This window comes from Myiozetetes cayanensis, unplaced genomic scaffold (genome assembly GCF_022539395.1).
Source record: "Myiozetetes cayanensis isolate MyiCay16 unplaced genomic scaffold, myiCay2020 scf1, whole genome shotgun sequence".
In the NCBI taxonomy this organism is placed as follows: domain Eukaryota; kingdom Metazoa; phylum Chordata; class Aves; order Passeriformes; family Tyrannidae; genus Myiozetetes; species Myiozetetes cayanensis.
The window spans coordinates 40,834,202-40,852,130 of record NW_026086604.1 but is presented as its reverse complement, the minus strand read 5'-3'; the positions used below and the strand labels follow the sequence as shown (position 1 = coordinate 40,852,130).

Here is a 17,929-nt window from a genome sequence, read left to right as displayed (position 1 = left end):
TTACTGTCTCATGCAGTAACTAAATTCTAAAAAAAAAGTCCTTCTTCTCCACACCTTTCACATACTGTGTCTAATATATTATAATACTACATATAATACATATTTTAAAGCAAGAATACAATTGAATGGCAAAATTTCTCCTTAAATAACTGTGATAAACTGAGAGATCTGCAACTGCCCCCAAAACAACTATATCTTGCTCTAGTAGATGAAGAAATGACATGCTTACATCCTAAGCACCGTACTGGAGAATACTGAAGACAATCTGTTGTTAAGATGTATCTCTTTCTAACATCTATATATCACACTATCTCTATTTCTTGCACCTGCAGGCTACAGATTTTCTGCACGATATAGGATAACTGTAGTAATACAACAGATTTTCTACTTCTTTCTAGAAACACGAGAGGTTTACGACATGCATTTTACCTTAATCAGAAGTTCCAGTGCTGCGACTTTACATTTTGCTGCTCTCTCTTTTGTATAGACACTAAGACAAGTTTGCTACATAGGAAAGAAAATGAGGATTAAATGACTTGTAAGTAAAGAAGGAAATTCAAAGATAACAGATATTCACCTACCTCTCTAAAGTGTCTGTTCCTCACAAGTTTAAGGTTTTTTAAAAAAGACTAAAACAGTATCTAGTCCCCAAAGTGGCCTGACTGACAACATTGCAGCACTGTCTGACATAATAAATCCCAACTCCAGCAAAAAAATGGCAGTAAAAAGCAAAATTGAAGTGAAAGGCAAACATAGCACATTTTCCCCCTCTAATGTACTTTATTTCTTACAGTAAGTAGCTTAATTTGAGATCAGAAACTTCAGTGGTGCAGTCAAGCATTTTTGTGCAAAGCAACACAGAGCTATTCAGCACTCTAGACTCAATGAACCTCATTTTTAGAGGTATTTTAATTACCACTAACTTCTGTATAACAACTTTGCAGGAGAAATTTTTAAACAATTGGTATTTAAAACTAAACACCACCTCTAGAAACATTTAATATATTACACTTAAATTACAAGTTTAATTTGTATAAATTAAAACCTATAACTATTACTTTCAATGTCAATAACTAATTTTCAGACTCAGTACCTATTAAGTTCTATAAAGAAAACTTAATAATAAAATTAAGTCTATAATTGAAGAAATAATTCCACACTTTTCTGGGGTATGAATTACACTTCATGTCAACCAAGTTATTTCAGGTCTAACAAGAGCAGTAGAGATGGGCAAGGCTGACTGGGAGGGGCAAAAGACAGTTACGAATCTGTTATGGCATGAGCCCCACCAGAATTGTTTCAACCATCTGGCAAAGGCCTTTATGATAAACAACTTTACCTACCTTAATATTACAGGCGTAAGGATGAACCTTGTCACCAACTTTTTCCATGAAGATGCAAAGAAACTTCAACGCTTCTTCCCTGCAATCTCGAAACTGAATGTTTAAAACAAAACAAAACAAAAAAAATTAAAGCTTATAATACGTTGTTCGCATAGAACTACCTCAACCCTGCTTTAACAATTAAAGTTTACCAACTCACCTCCTCGATGCTGAGGGATCTGTGGATAAAGACAAGCAAGCCATGCTCTTGGGAGAACACCAGAGACAGGTGCAGCGCTGCCGAAGAAGCAAAGGAAGCATCAGGCGGCTGGTTTCCTCTGCTGGGACAGGGACGGCTGCACAACACCCAGCCCATCCCCGAGGGGCTGCAGGTGCCTTAACCCTCGAGCACGACTGATGCTTGTCACGGGAAAAACCACAACACAGTGTGTGTGCCACTGTCCTCCCCATGGCCTCGGGGCCAGGGCTGGTGCCGGTGCCCTCGCTCCTGAGCCTGCCCCTGCTCGGGACCGAGGGGAAGCCGACCTGGGGCCAGCTTAGGCAGAGACGGACGCGCACGAAGTGCTTTACTCGGGTAAATAGTTATCTGGGGCAAGAGACCGTCCCTCCCTCGGAATACAGCTTCTACGCCACACCAGTGACACAAAGTGTGGACGGAAGCACCGAGGCCGCCCCGGTGCGTGTGTCCCCGGCACCACCGAGCCCTCCCAAGCCGAGCACTCCCCGCCCGACTCCAGCGCCGGGGCGGCCGCCCCGAGCCCCGCTCAGACCCCCTCGCCGCCACCCCCCGAGGGGCCGGGCCCGCGGGCGCACCCTGCTCGCCGCTGTCCAGGCTGGCGAGGCAAGTCTCGGCCAGGCTGCGGAGCAGGCTGTAGCCGTGCAGGGCATCGCCGGGCTGCAGGCAGCCGTGCAGCTGGAGCAGGCACTGCCGAGCCCCGGCCATGCCGAGCCCGCAGCTCCCGCAGCGCGGCGCGGAAGCGGGCGCGGGGGATCCGCCCCCGGGCGCACCCAAGGCAGCCAAGAGGGAGGGGGACACACGGACTGCGGAGCGCGGGGGCTGGAGAACGCTCGGCTGGAGCATTCCGGGCGGGAGGAATGAGGGGTGGCGTCAGGGAAGGGCGCTTCGGGGCATCTTTGTGTCTCTTGTCGCAGGATGGACTCCGGAAACACACATTTAACGCCACAGAATGGGTGAGGCTGGGAGGCACAGCAGTGGGTCATCTGGTCCAACCTCTCTGCTTAAGTAGGGTTATCCCAGAGCACATGGCACAGGATTGTGTCCAAACAGTTGTTCAGGATCTCCAGCGAGGGAGACTCCACAACCTCTCTGGGCAATCTGTTCCAGTGCACAGCACCTCACACAGTAAACAAGTTCCTCCTCATATTCAGCTGGAACTTCATGTGCATCAATTTCTGCCTGCTGCCTCTTATCCTACTGCTCGGACCACCGAGAATGGCCTGGCTCTACCCTCTTGTCAGCTCTCTTCTCAAGGCTGAAGAGACCGAGCTCCCTCAGCCTTTCCTCATTACAGGAGATGCTCCAGTCCCTTAACCATCTCAGTCGCCCTCCGCTGGACCCGCTCCAGGAGCTCCCTGTCTCTCTCGTACTGAGGAGCCCACGACAGGACACAGTAACCCTGGATACAGTCGTGGCTCCCCCTCTGCTCAGAATGGGCCGCTCCGACCTCCCCACGCCTCTCTGCAGCACTAGTTTTGCCGCGAAATTCGGCCTGGTACGGGCAGTTCCACTCTGGACTGAGGGGGGTGGACGATGTGCCAGTCCTGAGGGCAGCATCCATCTCGTAGCACAAATAGTACGCTGCCTTATACTTCTCTCCCTACTGCTGCAGGTCAAGCAGGGCGCGGCTCTCACCTCGCGGGTCCGGAGGGTTTATCTCCTTCCTCCTTTCCTTCTCCCGTCCGCATCCCCCCTTTCTGCCTCCGTTGGGTGCTCCTGTTGCGATCGCGCCTCGCCATTGGCCAGAAAGCCCGCGAGAGCGCGCGCGCCGCAGGCTTTGGCGCGGAGGGTCCCGGTGTCTCCGTGCCCGCAGAGGTGGGAGGGGGCGCCGGGCGGGGGGGGCTGCCGGACAGGGAGGGAAACCCACCGGTCTGGGATCGGGGCTCGGCCGGTGGCGGGGCGCCCGCCGCGCTCATCCTTCTCGCCGAATCCCCGCAGGTAGGACCGCCGCGGGAGCTGCAGCAGCGCCATGTCGTCGCCGGCCTCCACCCCCAGCCGCCGCCGCGGCAAGCGCGGCCGAGGTAGCAACCCCCCGACTCGTAAGTGGCTGAGGGGGTCGGGGGCCGCGGGGAGCGGGCTGCCCTCCCCGGGAGTGTTTTCCCGGCGCCTCCGCTTCGGTGCGCCCGGTGCGGCGGCCCGGCCATTGTAACGCCGGCCGCGGGTCCGCTTGTGTCTTTGCAGCGCAAGATGCTCGCTCTCCTCCTTCCCAGAAGCGTCGGGCGGACGACTCCACCTCCACCGGGGACCTGCAGCCCATGCCCACGTCGCCGGCCGCCGACGTGCAGAGCCCCGGCGCCGCCGACGCGCTGTTCTCCAGCCCCCCGCAGTTCCGCCACTCCGGTACGCCGGGCTGGGGTCGCTCTGGGGCTGTGCTGGCCGCCGTGATGCAGCCCGGGAGCTGCCTGCGCTGCTCTGCGGCCAGCTGGTATACGGAGTGGATCTGGCTGGAAAATACTCGAGGAGAAAATTAGCGTGGTCTCAAGTTTCTCATTTGATTTTAGCATAGTGGACACTACAGGTACTCAGTCAGGGGTGCAGATCGCTATTGTAGGTTCCAGTTATCATGGGAGTATTTATCGGCGATTATGCCTTAGTTTTTTTCTTTCATGTATTTCTAGAAATGATAAAGCTGTTAAAGCAGAAAGAATTAGGTTGCTAGCCATAAAAAGCTTTACTTGCTTTTATATATGGGATCGTTTTCAATTGCAGTAGCTGTTAATAGTGTCATTTGCTTTACATTCCCCAAAATACTGAAAAATGTGTTTCATCTAAAATGCTGTATGTTTTTATGCTCGAACACCAATATAGGTTTAAATTGCAGTACTACTCAAAAGTTTTCTAGTGAAGCTTTACTGGCAGTTGGGATCTTTGAGAAGAGATGTTAATGCAAAGAAAAGTTCTTACATGGACTTACAGCATCTTTATTGTTTGTTTTGACAAAATACTGGAATTGATGCCACTCATTTTATGACAGTAGAGTTAAAAGAATGGTGAGACAAATGCAGAGGCTGAATTTTAGTCTCCTCTAAGTGTAAAATGTCTTGATAATCGTTACAAAACACTTCCTTTTATAGCTATTCCTCTTGACTTCGATATCAGTTCACCTCTGACTTATGGCACACCCAGCTCCAGGGTAGAGGGTACTCCACGAAGTGGTGTCCGAGGAACTCCTGTTAGGCAGAGGCCAGATCTTGGGTCTGCCCGTAAAGCCAGACAAGTTGATTTACACTCAGATGGGGTAGGTACATGTCTCAGAGCTTGTATCTGACAATGTCTTTTTAAACAAATACGCGTATTTGCATTTTCTCAATTTGTTTCCATGCAGCTGGCTGAGGATATAGTAGCAACCAAGGAATCTCTGGGACAAAGGCTTGTTATTTGGGGAACCGATGTTAATGTAGCCTCATGCAAAGAAAAATTCCAGGTAGGGTAACAACCTGCTTTTCCTTTTTTTTAAATGAAAAGCTAGTTTGACTTAAATATTAGTTGAATCTGATACAAAGTAAGCCTTTATCCTACTAATTCTGCTTACCTTTCCTGTCTGTCTCCCTGTTACCTCTAACATTTAGAGATTTCTCCAGCGCTTTATTGATCCACTAGATAAAGAGGATGAAGACATTGGCTTGGATCTTAATGAGCCACGCTATATGCAGCGACTTCAAGAGGTACTTGTAACGCACTGAAATCTAACCTTTCTTTTTCGGTCTTGCATGCTGCTGAGCTGAAGATTTCTAAACTCCCTTGCAGATTAATATGGTTGGGGAACCATTCCTGAACGTAAACTGTGACCATCTAAGATCATTTGATGAAAATCTCTACAGGCAACTGATCTGCTACCCTCAGGTGAAGTAGCGCACTTGTTTTCTGGCTTTCAAGTGGCCCTTTCATATTTTTGGGGTTTAATATGTTCGTTTAAAGGCATTGTGTACTTTGTATGTTTGGTGCCATCTCGGTGGCTCCTTTATTTTACTTAATATAAAATGTCTAGTAGCTGATCATGGATATGGCGAGTGCCTCATGCATGAAAGTTAATCGCTGATCTGCAATATCCAGAGTATTGTACTTTCCTCCCACCCCTTGCAATACTGAAGTAAATGAAAAAATCTGATCTGAACAGCAAGTTTTCTGTTACATAGGAAAATGCTCAGATGGCGTAACTTTTTAGTAATTTGTGGCTGATCAGCAGCACATAAGATGCTTTATGCAAAATTACTTCACTCTGTGATTTTTATTTTTAATTTGTAAGCTTACCTGTTTTTAACAATGTTATGCAGGAAGTTATCCCAACATTTGACATGGCTGCCAATGAGATATTTTTTGATCGTTACCCTGATTCAATACTAGAACATCAAATTCAAGTAAGGCCGTATAATGCCTTGAAGACTAGGAACATGAGAAGTCTAAACCCTGAAGGTAAACTTTTTGCTTACCATGACAGAAAAGGATCTTAAAAGATTTATATATACTTACTGAATGCTAGCCTAGAATTACCATATAAAAGTACTTGAGGTCCATCCAGACCAATGTCTTCTGTTCATGTCTGTTCCAGAAGCAAATACTTTAGAGCCCATATGCAGAATGATCTGTTCATAAAGGAAATCTTTCCTGTCATCAGCTACTCAAGTTCTTAGTTCTGCGAGTGCAAAGAATTCTTTTGTTTGTATAAATACTCCTGTAAATTAGAATATTTGTACTAAACATTTATGATTCTTTTTGTTTTGTCTAAACCAAAATATTAGTATCTAACTGAATGTCTACCTCCTGCCTAAAAATTAATCTAACATGAAGTTTTGAAAGTTATTTAAACTTTAGGAGTATGAAGTCATGATGTGAGTCTCTATAATTTTGTAGACATTGATCAACTCATCACCATCAGTGGTATGGTCATCAGAAGCTCCCAGTTGATTCCTGAGATGCAGGAAGCATTCTTTAAATGCCAGGTTTGCGCTTTCACCACCAGAGTAGAAATCGATCGTGGCAGGATTGCTGAACCATCAGTCTGCAAGAACTGTAACACAACGCACAGTATGGCACTGATTCACAATCGATCCATGTTCTCTGACAAACAGATGGTATGTCGGCTTAGTAGTGGCTAAATGAAACAGTTTCTATTTTTTTTCCTCCACCCTCCTAAAATCATCAGTAGCATTAATAATGTGTCTCAAGACTGCATGTTTTGGAAAGGGAAGGTGTTTTGGAACATGAAAATAGGTGAACAACTTAGTGAATCACTTTTATCACAATTTAGATCTGGTTTGGAAAAATGCATTAAAAGGATGAAATGAAGTATGTACACTTCTTAATGTTTGTACATGGAAGCTCCTTTATGTATAGTATGTCCATTTCTCTCTAGTAACTAGATGTTACATACTAGATGTATGTAACAGTATTTTAGCCACACCAGCAATCAGCAGAATTCTCATTTTCATCATCTCTTTTAATCAGTAATCAATTTTGCTGTTCGGGTGGGGATATGTTGTTCTTGAGCAATGGTCCTCATTCAAAATTATACTAAAGACTGTGCTAATACAAAAATCTTTTGTCTGCTCTGTGCAAAAGCTTTGGATTTTTGAAACTGAAACTTAGGTGGTTTTTATTTTTCTTTTGCTAGATCAAACTGCAGGAGTCTCCTGAAGATATGCCAGCTGGGCAGACCCCACATACAGTTGTGCTGTTTGCTCACAATGACCTTGTTGACAAAGTTCAGCCAGGTGACAGAGTTAATGTCACAGGTAAAGTTTGGTTTGAGTATTGGTATCCTTCTTTTTCACTGATCATAACTGTCTGTAAAGGGACCTGATGGGATGCACCTGCAACTGCTGAGGGAGCTGGACACTTTTTTGTAAGGCTACTCACTCAGTCTTTGAGAAGTCATGGTGACTGGCTAAGATCCTAGAAAAAAGCTAATGTCACTCCCTAGAGTAAGGAGGAGACCTGGGGAACTGCAAGTCAGTCAGCCTCATCTTGACCCCTGAGGGGAAGGTGATGGAGCTGATAATCTTGGAAACTTTTTCTAATTGGGATAATGTTGTGGTGCAAAATTGGAAGGAAGCAGTGCTTGACACACCACATGGCTGTGGTGCCAAGAGCCTCCTGGGATGCATTAGGAGTACTGCCAGCAGGTTGGGGGAGTACTGGGTCCAGTTGTGAGGTCTCACAGCGCAAAGGAAGCATGAACATACAGGAGTGAATTCCGCAAAGGGCTGCGATCGTAACAGGTGCCTCTGTCATGCATGGAAAGGCTGAGAAAGCTGGGACTGCTCAGCCCGAAGAGTAGAAGGCTCAGGGGGGTCTTAGTAGTGTGTTTTTAAGTACCTGATTTGTGGGGGGAGTGGTAGTGTCAAGAAGGCAAAGCCAGACTCTTCTTAGCGATGCCCAGTGGCATGCAAAGGACACAATGTGAAACACAGTAAATTCCATTTAAAAATGAGAACTTTTTTACTGTTTGTGTGATCAAGCCCTGGCACAGGTTGCCCAGAGAGGCTGTGTGGAATCTCCATCCTTAGAGATACCCAAAACCTGACTGGACACAGCCTTTGGCAGCCTTTTCTAGTTGTGTCCAGTTTGAGCCCATGGTTGTATTAGACAATCTCCAGCTTGTCTGACCTTGACTGTTCAGTCATTCTGAAACTGCTGGTGAAGAAGAGGCAGTATCTTAAATAGTGTCTGCAGTCAGGACAGTGATAATGTAGGGTAGGTCTTGTGATACCATAACCACATTTTATAACCACTTTGCTTTAAAAGAACTGCTGTACTGCTAGCTGCTCAAGATGTATTAGAAAGCTGCTAAAAAAACTTCAAAACAGGGGAAAGGCTTCAAGCATCAAACCTTAATTTTCTTTCAAAAGATGCTTAAGTGTTTTTATTATTGAGAACACTTCTGGTAGGAATGTTAAACATATATGTACCTACAAATACAAAAATAGAGTCTAGATGACTTAAATATGTTCCATTGGCTTCTACTTGACTTACACTGAGAAATAAACTGACCGAAGTATTTAGGCTGTTCTGAAAAGCTTTACTCTTCAAAAGGGAACTTGTAAAATTTTTTGGGGTTTGGGATTATCATTATTTCTCCATATCTAATGCTGTGATAAAAATTTGTTTTAGGCATCTACAGGGCGGTCCCAATTCGAGTTAATCCACGCGTCAGCAGCGTAAAAGCCGTGTATAAGACTCACATTGATGTCATACACTATCGCAAGACAGATTCAAAACGCCTGCATGGTGTTGATGAGGAAACGGAGCAAAAAATGTTCACAGAGGAACGTGTGAAAATTCTCAAAGAGCTTTCTAAAAAAGCAGACATATATGAGAGACTTGCTTTAGCATTGGCCCCAAGTATCTATGAGCACGAAGATATCAAAAAGGTAAAAACATTTATGTTTCTCTTGTAAGACATGTGAGTATATTTGTAATGTAATTTGTGAGTATATTTGTAATTATTCTTCCTTCTAAAAATACCCTGAAGCTTAAAAATTCAAAAAACTGTATCTTGAGCAGTCTTAAAATGTTATGGTCTTGTCAGGATAAAGTTGATTCTAAGTGTATTTTAATTCTTTCCATGATATTAAGGAGTGCTAATTAGGAAAAAGATATTCAAAAGGTAGGAAGGCCGTAGAATGGGGAAAACTTAATTGCAGGATGCATCTTGGACATTTCTTGAATATTAGGATTACTGATGATCAAAGAAGAATAAGTAGCTGTAACATAGTAAGTGCTTGCTCACAAGAGAACACTAGCTTTAAAATGACATTTGATTGACTCTGAATTATGGGGTATCAAAACATCTACACAGATGTATTCAAGAACAGACTGTTCTAATTAAGTGTTCAACTGAGGTACTACAACATCATTGCAAAAACTGCAATCAGTAGCAGGTCTCAAGGTGTTGTCAGACATCAATCCTTTTCAAGTATATTTCTTTGGGATTTTTTATATATTTATACATTATTGTAGTTCACAGGTTTCTGAAAGCTGAATTCACAACCATATGATGATTTCCTGCTGGAATGGAGATACAGTAATGATTATTTCACTTCTTGTACCTTCTCAACACACTAATAAAGGCACATCAAGTCTAGTGACCGGTGGAGTTGAGGAAAGCTAAGGACCCTTCCTCAAGGGAGGTTCTTCAGGTTCCAACCTGAAGGTTCTGTACAACTACTGATCATGTTTTACTGACTGCTGCAAGTTGCTCTAAGTGAATGAGAACAGAACTAAGGCTCCCTCAATGCCTCCACAAAGTTTCTCTGCTGTAAGAAGTTGGGCAGAGGCTTTATATGAAGTAGTGTACAGTTTTCCTTGCTGTTTCCAGCTATCATTGTCACCGACTAGCGCTTCTTTTCATTGACTTTCTAGCATATATATCCTGCTAGAGGGAAAAAAATGCAGAGTACTGGGAAATTGTGAATTTTTAATCTAGTAAAGCTGAAAAGGAAAAAAACAAATCCTTCTTGATAATTCTGGTTTATAAAATTACAAGCATGTGTTTATACTATTAATTCCAGTACTTTCAAAGTAGTGGAAGGTAGTTACTTTAATTTCTTTACGAACAGTGCAAGTATAGGCTTTCTTTAGGAAATACAAAGGAGGAAGTGTTGGTAAAGTCCAATTAAATAAAAGGCCTGAGACTTCATCTTTATGAGCAAGAAAAGAACTTTAACGTTATGAACGCAGTAAAGCAGTTTGCCTGAAAATGATAAATGGCACTTTTCTAATAATTTGAAATAGTCAATAATACTTTGGTCCTAGATTAAACATAGCCTTAGGGAAAACAATAGTCTATTCTGCCTTTTCTGTTGTCAGAAGAATTTCTTGTCAGGTTTTTTGATTACCTAAGTTTTGGAACAGATTTGGAACAAATCTAATTTCAGACTTCAATTAGAAGCTGAGTTTGTAGGACCTAGCAGTTTAACTATATGTTTGCAATGAACTGGAATTGAGGATGTCTATAAAGAATGAACCGTTTTAAAAAAGATACCTAAACCAGTTTCAAGTGTTTCGTTTCATGTCTGAGTTGTGTTAATTTTAGTAGTATTTCAGTTTATTAGATGTTTCAGTTGAACAGTGGAATAGCTAATAGAGCAAATCCAAGAGGTGATGTTTTGATTTTTATAGGGTATCCTGCTTCAGCTTTTTGGGGGATCAAGAAAGGATTTTACTCACACAGGAAGAGGCAATTTTCGTGCAGAGATCAACATTCTTCTCTGTGGTGATCCTGGTACTAGTAAATCACAGCTGCTCCAGTATGTGTACAACCTGGTTCCTCGGGGCCAGTATACTTCTGGCAAAGGCTCAAGTGCAGTTGGTCTTACTGCATACGTGATGAAGGATCCAGAAACACGGCAACTGGTTCTTCAGACAGGTGCTCTAGTGCTTAGTGACAATGGCATTTGCTGCATTGATGAGTTTGATAAAATGAGCGAAAGCACAAGATCAGTTCTGCATGAAGTAATGGAACAACAGACACTCTCCATTGCAAAGGTAAATATCTGTTTTAATCTTTCATAGCAGACTGAAGTATTCCTAGAGGCTTTTGCAATGTAGTTTTTTACTACAGGACTCGTATCTAATAACATTGGTGATCTCATGAAGTTGGGGGGAAAAAGGGTTTGGTGGCATTTGGATGCAGCTAGTTTCAGAAGAGTTTTCTTGTTTTGACAGGCTGGAATTATTTGCCAACTGAACGCCCGTACATCTATCCTGGCAGCAGCTAACCCTATAGAATCACAGTGGAATCCGAAAAAGACTACTATTGAAAACATTCAGCTTCCTCATACGCTGCTGTCAAGGTAGTGAACTCCTGCCTTGCATGTCTCGTTTTTAGGAGATGTTTTACTTCCTCTTGTGAAAATGATTAAATACAGTAGAACAGAACAACTCTGTTGCTTGCAGTGTAGTGGAAAACTTTTATAACACCTATTTTAAATGCTATTCTTACGGCTTCTATATGAGCAGGGAACTGCTTTTTAGTCTTTGCATGCTGACCTTGAACAGCAGATGTGAGAAGATCTGTAGGATCTCTGTTTAATTCTGTGTTGTTGTTTCATAATCATCTCCTAGAAAAGAGCTGTTCTGAACCTTCGGGTATTGGTAACTTCAACAAAATTCAGGATGCTTTGCTTAGTTTCATAAAACTTTTAAAGTGAAACACTGATGATTGGGGCAGTTGCAGCAGAGGTGGCAGAATGTGAAGATCTGTGCCTGCTTCATCTTGCTCTGTAAACTTAGTTGGGAGGGTGGCAGTGCTAGCTTGTCATTTGGGCACAGCTGTTGGAGCCACATTTAGTGTCTGCTGACAGAAATTTTAAACAATGTGCTGCAGTTTTCTCTTACAAGGAATTCCCAGACTAACTGGAAAGTTGAAGTACGCTGATGGTACACTGGATATCCCGAGTACACATGGCTTAGATTTTAATTAAGAGCTACTTAATTTAGCCACTTAGTAACAAGTGGTACCTTAGTGCAGGTGCACTGGATGAAACTAGGCTTGAGCAGCATCTCAATTCCACCTTTTACTGGATTTAATCTTACAAAAATAAATGATGGGCTGGCTAAAAATACATTATTTATGTCTGCTTATAGTTGAGACTGGTTGAATATATTGTTTGCAAAATTATAAACAATTTTCTTCAGGATTAAACTACAAGTGCTTTTTTATTTATACATGATTTATTTACTTGGGGAGTTTTATATGCATAAAATAATTAATATGTGCCATCTTTGCTGTTGCCTTTCAGGACAGTTTCTTTAGTAGAAGTTTGTTCTGTGCATGTGTTATGTGTGTGGGATTTTTCCTTGTGGCAGGGGTACTTTATTGGTGTGTGGGTTTCTTTTTAAGAAAACAAAACTATCAGCCTAGAACATGGAATCTGAATTTTGCAGAATGTACCTCACTTAAAAAATTTCAAGTCCATAAGATGAAAGCAAATGCATTGTGCTGTTCTGTATTTTGAGAATTCAAGGAGAATTTTCTTTTCAGTTTAATAGAGCAGCTTTCACTTAAGAGTAGGAATTAGGAGTCTGGTAACTCCTACCTGTATTTGTTAAGTCAACCCCCCTAAAAACCAAGTACCTAAATGACAAGAAGGTCTGCACACTAATGCTGGTTACTTATCCCATTCAGGTTTGACTTGATCTTTTTGATGCTGGATCCACGTGATGAAGCCTATGACAGACGTCTTGCTCGCCATTTGGTTTCACTGTACTACCAAAGTGAAGAGAAGATGGAGGAGGAATACATGGATATGGCAATATTGAGGGATTACATTGCATATGCTCGTAGTTATGTAAATCCCAGATTAAGTGAAGAAGCAAGCCAAGCCCTTATTGAGGTAAAGGAGTTGCTGATAGAATGTTTAGAGTCTTTCCTGACTCGTCAGAAGTGGTGACATTACCTAGTGTGTATACTCTTATCTACATACAACTTTTCTGTAAAATTCTGAAAAGTTTTTGAAAACCAATGGAGTTTAAAAGGAAAAAGGGATCAGAAGTCATTCTGCACTCTCGTGTTTAGCTTTCAGAGGTGTTGGTTTAGTTCCATCACATAAAACGCATTAAATTCTACTGAAACAAAATAAATATGTTATTGCAGACACAAGTACTGCTATGTAAGACTAGTCCTAAGTTCTTAAAGTGATTCAAAACTTCATTCGTTACCATGGCCTAATTGCTTTATAATGGAAAGAAGTAATGTGATGTGGTTATCCGTCATTGCAGAAGGATTGTGAAGGTGTACGAGCAAGAAATGCAGGACTTGGAATGGTTTACCAGAATTGTTCATGTTCTGATATAAGAGGTGGGGGATTAAGCAGACTCTGAAAAAGATTGAATATTACAAGATTTACTGAATCTAAGTAACAGCTGTCTCCTTTTCAGGCATACGTGGACATGAGGAAGATTGGTAGTGGTAGGGGGATGGTTTCTGCATATCCTCGACAGCTTGAGTCCCTGATCCGGCTGGCAGAGGCGCACGCCAAGGTGCGCTTTTCAGAGAAAGTCGAAACAATTGATGTAGAAGAAGCAAGACGCCTCCATCGGGAAGCACTGAAACAATCTGCTACTGATCCAAGGACGGGAATTGTGGATATATCCATTCTCACCACAGGTTTGTGTTTTCACAGTTTTAAAGCTGGGCTGCTACTGGGCTTTTGTAATTTTTAGCATGTAACTTAACCTGTCCTCCTTAGTTGATTACTGAAAGGTAATTTGTTTCCTTTTATAAGGAATGAGCGCAACAGCTCGTAAGCGGAAAGAGGAATTGGCTCAAGCCTTAAGGAAGCTTATCCAGTCAAAGGGTAAATCACCATCTTTGAAGTACCAACAGCTTTTCGATGATCTCCGAGCCCAGTCTGATACAGTAAGTTCCCTGCTTTGTTTTTACATTTTCATTAATTTTTAAAAGCATGTTTTTCCAAAAGAACATTCTTGTCCTCAAATCACATTATGGAGGGAAGGGAAACATGAACTTTTTCTGTGTGCGTGACTAGAAAGCCAGTTCTACTACAGATACAGCAAATCTGACTCATTATCTTCAGTTTGTTCTGGCTTGTGAATTAGCAAACTCAGCTTCAGGGTTCCAAGTCAGGTTTCAAATCGCAAAAAGAACAAATAAAAATTTAAGAAAAGAAAATATAAGAAAATTGGTAGAAAGTAAGGAATTTTTGCTGTCTTTGAAGTATTCCTCCATCTTTATTTGATTTGCTTTTTCTTCCAGGCTGTCACGAAGGAAATGTTTGAAGAAGCACTTCGTGCCTTGGCTGATGAGGACTTCTTGACTGTGACTGGAAAGACTGTTAGACTGCTGTGAGTTAACCTATCTGTGGAAGGCCGCTGTCACGACTTCTACTTCGCCTTACTTAAGATAGTGTCAGGTCTGCAAGATCTCTGAGATTGGGACTATCATTTGCTATGACAGGCTTAGCCTTTCCTTGCCAGCCAACTGTCATGGCTTCACTTTGCCTTACTGTATTGCCAGTCTGCAAGAGTTTCAAGATTAGGGCTATCATTTGCTATGACAAGTGTAGTGGCGATTAAGTGGCACCTCTGTCATTACAAGATATTACTGAGGACCTAAGAAATCCTCGTCTGAATAATGCTATTTACATTTTAGCTAAATGTAATTACTAATGTGTCAAGTGCTATGTGTTTTTATGAGGTTTTTTAGAACGTGCTTAACAATGTTTCATGTATTTCCAACTGAATTGTAAAAACTCCTCTAAAGTGACTTTTTAGTAAATGCAATTTGACTATTAGTATTGCTGTAATCTGAAATAAAGTTATTTGACTTAAAAGGGCTCTTTAGCATTCATTCCAAGTAAAAATTAGCATATCATGTGCTGAGCACTTTTCAGTGTAGAATTCTGAAATTTTTCAGAAGTTCTTTGTGAGAGCATAATAGGAGCTTTGCTTTTTTCCTTTTTTGTTGGTGGTTTTGTTTGGGTTTTTGTTTGTTTTGTTTGACTTCAGTGTACTGTGGAAGTATCCTCAATGTAGAAAAGGCAGATTCTACCTGAAACCACATTTCCTTACTTCAGTTTTAAGTATGACTGGATAAATTAAGATGCACCTTTGGTGTAATGGCATATGATCAGTCCTGAAAGAACAAGGTCCAGTAGCATGACTGGAAAATTTTCCCACACTGTATCCTGGGCAGATGCTCTCAACTATTGCACATCAGTATGCAAGTCACTACCACCTCATGTTCCTGGGGTTTATGGACTGGAAGGACGTAGTTCAAGTTGTGATTTTCTGTAGAGGAAGTCTAGGTTCCCTGATTCAAGTCTTAAAAGTTTCATGCAGGTAAGCTGAGATCCCAGTAGCTTGACACTTCTCTTCAAAAGAAGTCTGTGAAATAAAATTCCAAACTCTCTTAAATTCCAGGATCATAAATTCTCTAGTGGCACTTGCCTTCTAGGATCTTACTTTCCTCTCTGCTATATTATTTATGTATTTTGCTTAGAAAACAACAGTCTAATGATGTCTTCTTTCCTTCCCCATTGTACCAAATCTTTACTTCACAGTTACTATCTGCCTTTTAGGTGACATTGATACAGTTCTAAGGTTTTTACTTTTTGAAAACATCACTTGCATACTTTTCTCGTTGACACTGGTCCCTAAAGTTCATAAACCTTTCTCTCTCCTGTTTTTCCACTCTCATAAGCTGTAACACTCTCCTGAACTATTTGGTGCCTTCTCTTGTCAGACAAAAGAGCACCAACTAACCTTAAATATGCTTTTGAGCTGAAGAAAGTTGATAGGGTGTTTTAGAGAAATAAATATGATGCATATGACTACATCAGCAACATTCCTCAAATTAAAATTGTCTGTCAATATGGAAACTGTTACTGTAAAACAGAAATTGGGTTGTTCATGTACTTGCAAATTTTTAATTCATATTGAATTGTGTAGCCACAGTCAAGTGTTATGGAAAATGGAAAGAGGTATTGTCTGTAAAACAAATTTCAGCTCCCTTTTGAGTTAATATGACTCTTAATTCACCATATTCTAATTATTTGATTGGGTTTTGGTTGCTTTTATGTTTTTAAGTAAAAGGCTCATTAGGAATTGCTCTGTTGAGCGTTTACAGGGTTACTTGCAGAATAATTCCACTAGATGGCTCTTAAAGCCTGTATATAGTAGTTAGTTATGCTAGAGTTATTTATTTTCAGTCTGTAGAGGGTTTCTGTTTAGTTGGGTTTTTTAAATAAAGGACTGCAAATGTCACTTTGCAATTAGGTAGATGGAATGGAAATGTTTGTAAACAATCTTTTCTTGAAAAAAAAAAAATTACAAGATCTTAAACATCCATATCCTAATTTGAAATGTACATAAAGCAAAGATGAAATTTACTTAAGCTGAGTGTCCTTACTCTATGCAATAGAGTTAACTCTGTATCATAATTTACTGCTGTATTTACCCTATGCTGTTAGTAGTTATAATTAAGCTTATTTTAAAACCTCAACTCATTTAAAGACTGGAATATGCAACCAGGGAAAAACACTCCTACCAGAAACTTGATACTCTTAACATGAGAAACAACATATAAGAAAGGCATTAAAGTCTTACACATTCTACAAAAGGCATTAAAAACAGTTATAAGCCTTCTGGTAGAAGTTATTTGTGGTAAGACACTTTGAGAATCATAGAGCCACAAAGGTTAGAAAAGACCTCAAAGACCGTAACATCTAACCTTTGACCTAATACCACCCTGCACACTAAATCACATCGTGAAGTTTTTCTGAACAATTCCACGGATGGTAATTCCCACCAGTTCCCTGGAGCCTGTTCCACTGCTTTAACCACTCTTTCAGTGAAGAAATTTTTCCTAATATCCAACTTGAAGCTCCTCTGTCGCAAGTTGAGGCCATTTCCTCTTGTCCTGTTGCTAGTTGCCTAGGAGAAGAGGCTGATCCCCACCTTACTACAGCCTCCTTACAGGCAGCTGGTAGAGGGCAATATGGTCTCTCCTCAGCCCTCTTTTCTCCAGCCTGAACAACCCCAGCTCCCTCAGCTGCTCCTCATAGGATCTGTGCTCCAGACCCTTCTCCAGCTCCACTGCCCTTCTCTGGACACGCTCCAGCACCTCAATGTCCCTCTTGTAGTGAGGGGCCCAGAACTGGAAATGAGGTGCAGCCTCACCAGTGCCCAGTAAAGGGAGACAATCACTGCCCTGGTCTTGCTAGCCACACTATTGCTGATATAGGCCAGGATGCCACTGGCCTTCTTGGCCACCTGGGCACACTGCTGGCTCATGTTCAGCCTCTGTCAACCAGCACCTGCAGGTCCTTTTCTGCTAGGCAGCTTTTCAGCCACCCTGCCCCCAGCCCATAGTGTTGCCTGGGGTTGTTGTGACTCAAGTGCAAGGATCCACCACTTGGCCTTGTTGAACCTCATCCCATTGGCCTTGGCCTGTTGATCCAGCCTGTCAAGATATCCCTCTGCACAGCCTTCCTGCTCTCCACGAGATCCTGCCCAATTGGTGTGGTCCGCAAACTGACTGAGGGTGCACTCGATCCCCTCATCCAGATCATGGATAAACATATTAAACTGGGCTGGCTCCAAAAGAGCCAGCTGAAGTGACCAGTACAAGACGGTAAGACTGAAGAATGTAATTTGCTACTGCTGTTGTTGGTCTCAAAGCTGGTACTTTATTTCCCTGCAAGCACAGATTTGATTGGAAAGTGACTCAATGCTATTCATCCCTAGTTTTGTTAGGCACTTTTGTGAGGCACTATCATCTAAGTGATAAACACCTGACAAGGTTATCACATGCACATTGTAACTGAGATAGTGTAATCCATAAGACTGTGTTCAGCCTCATCAAACTTCAGTCTTATTTTTGGTG

At 42.1% G+C, this 17,929-nt stretch overlaps 2 protein-coding genes across 2 annotated transcripts in view; one reads left to right on the top strand and one right to left on the bottom strand.

Annotated features, from left to right (window-relative positions):
• The window catches only part of PRKDC (protein kinase, DNA-activated, catalytic subunit), an 84,325-nt gene extending 82,028 nt beyond the window's left edge, over nucleotides 1-2,297 (bottom strand). The window contains 4 exon segments of the mRNA XM_050312341.1: nucleotides 430-504; nucleotides 1,344-1,436; nucleotides 1,543-1,619; nucleotides 2,157-2,297. Of these exon segments, the coding sequence (XP_050168298.1) occupies nucleotides 430-504; nucleotides 1,344-1,436; nucleotides 1,543-1,619; nucleotides 2,157-2,286 (375 nt within the window). The 5' untranslated portion in view covers nucleotides 2,287-2,297.
• A 1,028-nt stretch (nucleotides 2,298-3,325) lies between these two features.
• MCM4 (minichromosome maintenance complex component 4) lies at nucleotides 3,326-14,876 on the top strand. The gene is made up of 17 exons (XM_050328321.1): nucleotides 3,326-3,396; nucleotides 3,520-3,620; nucleotides 3,763-3,921; nucleotides 4,656-4,819; nucleotides 4,907-5,005; nucleotides 5,151-5,246; nucleotides 5,329-5,424; nucleotides 5,856-5,994; nucleotides 6,433-6,653; nucleotides 7,193-7,313; nucleotides 8,692-8,951; nucleotides 10,702-11,067; nucleotides 11,248-11,375; nucleotides 12,710-12,917; nucleotides 13,462-13,690; nucleotides 13,809-13,942; nucleotides 14,300-14,876. Exons 2-17 carry the CDS (start codon nucleotides 3,551-3,553, stop codon nucleotides 14,390-14,392), a joined length of 2,583 nt encoding a protein of 860 aa, XP_050184278.1. The 5' UTR covers nucleotides 3,326-3,396; nucleotides 3,520-3,550; the 3' UTR covers nucleotides 14,393-14,876.
• The last annotated feature ends 3,053 nt before the right edge of the window (nucleotides 14,877-17,929 follow it).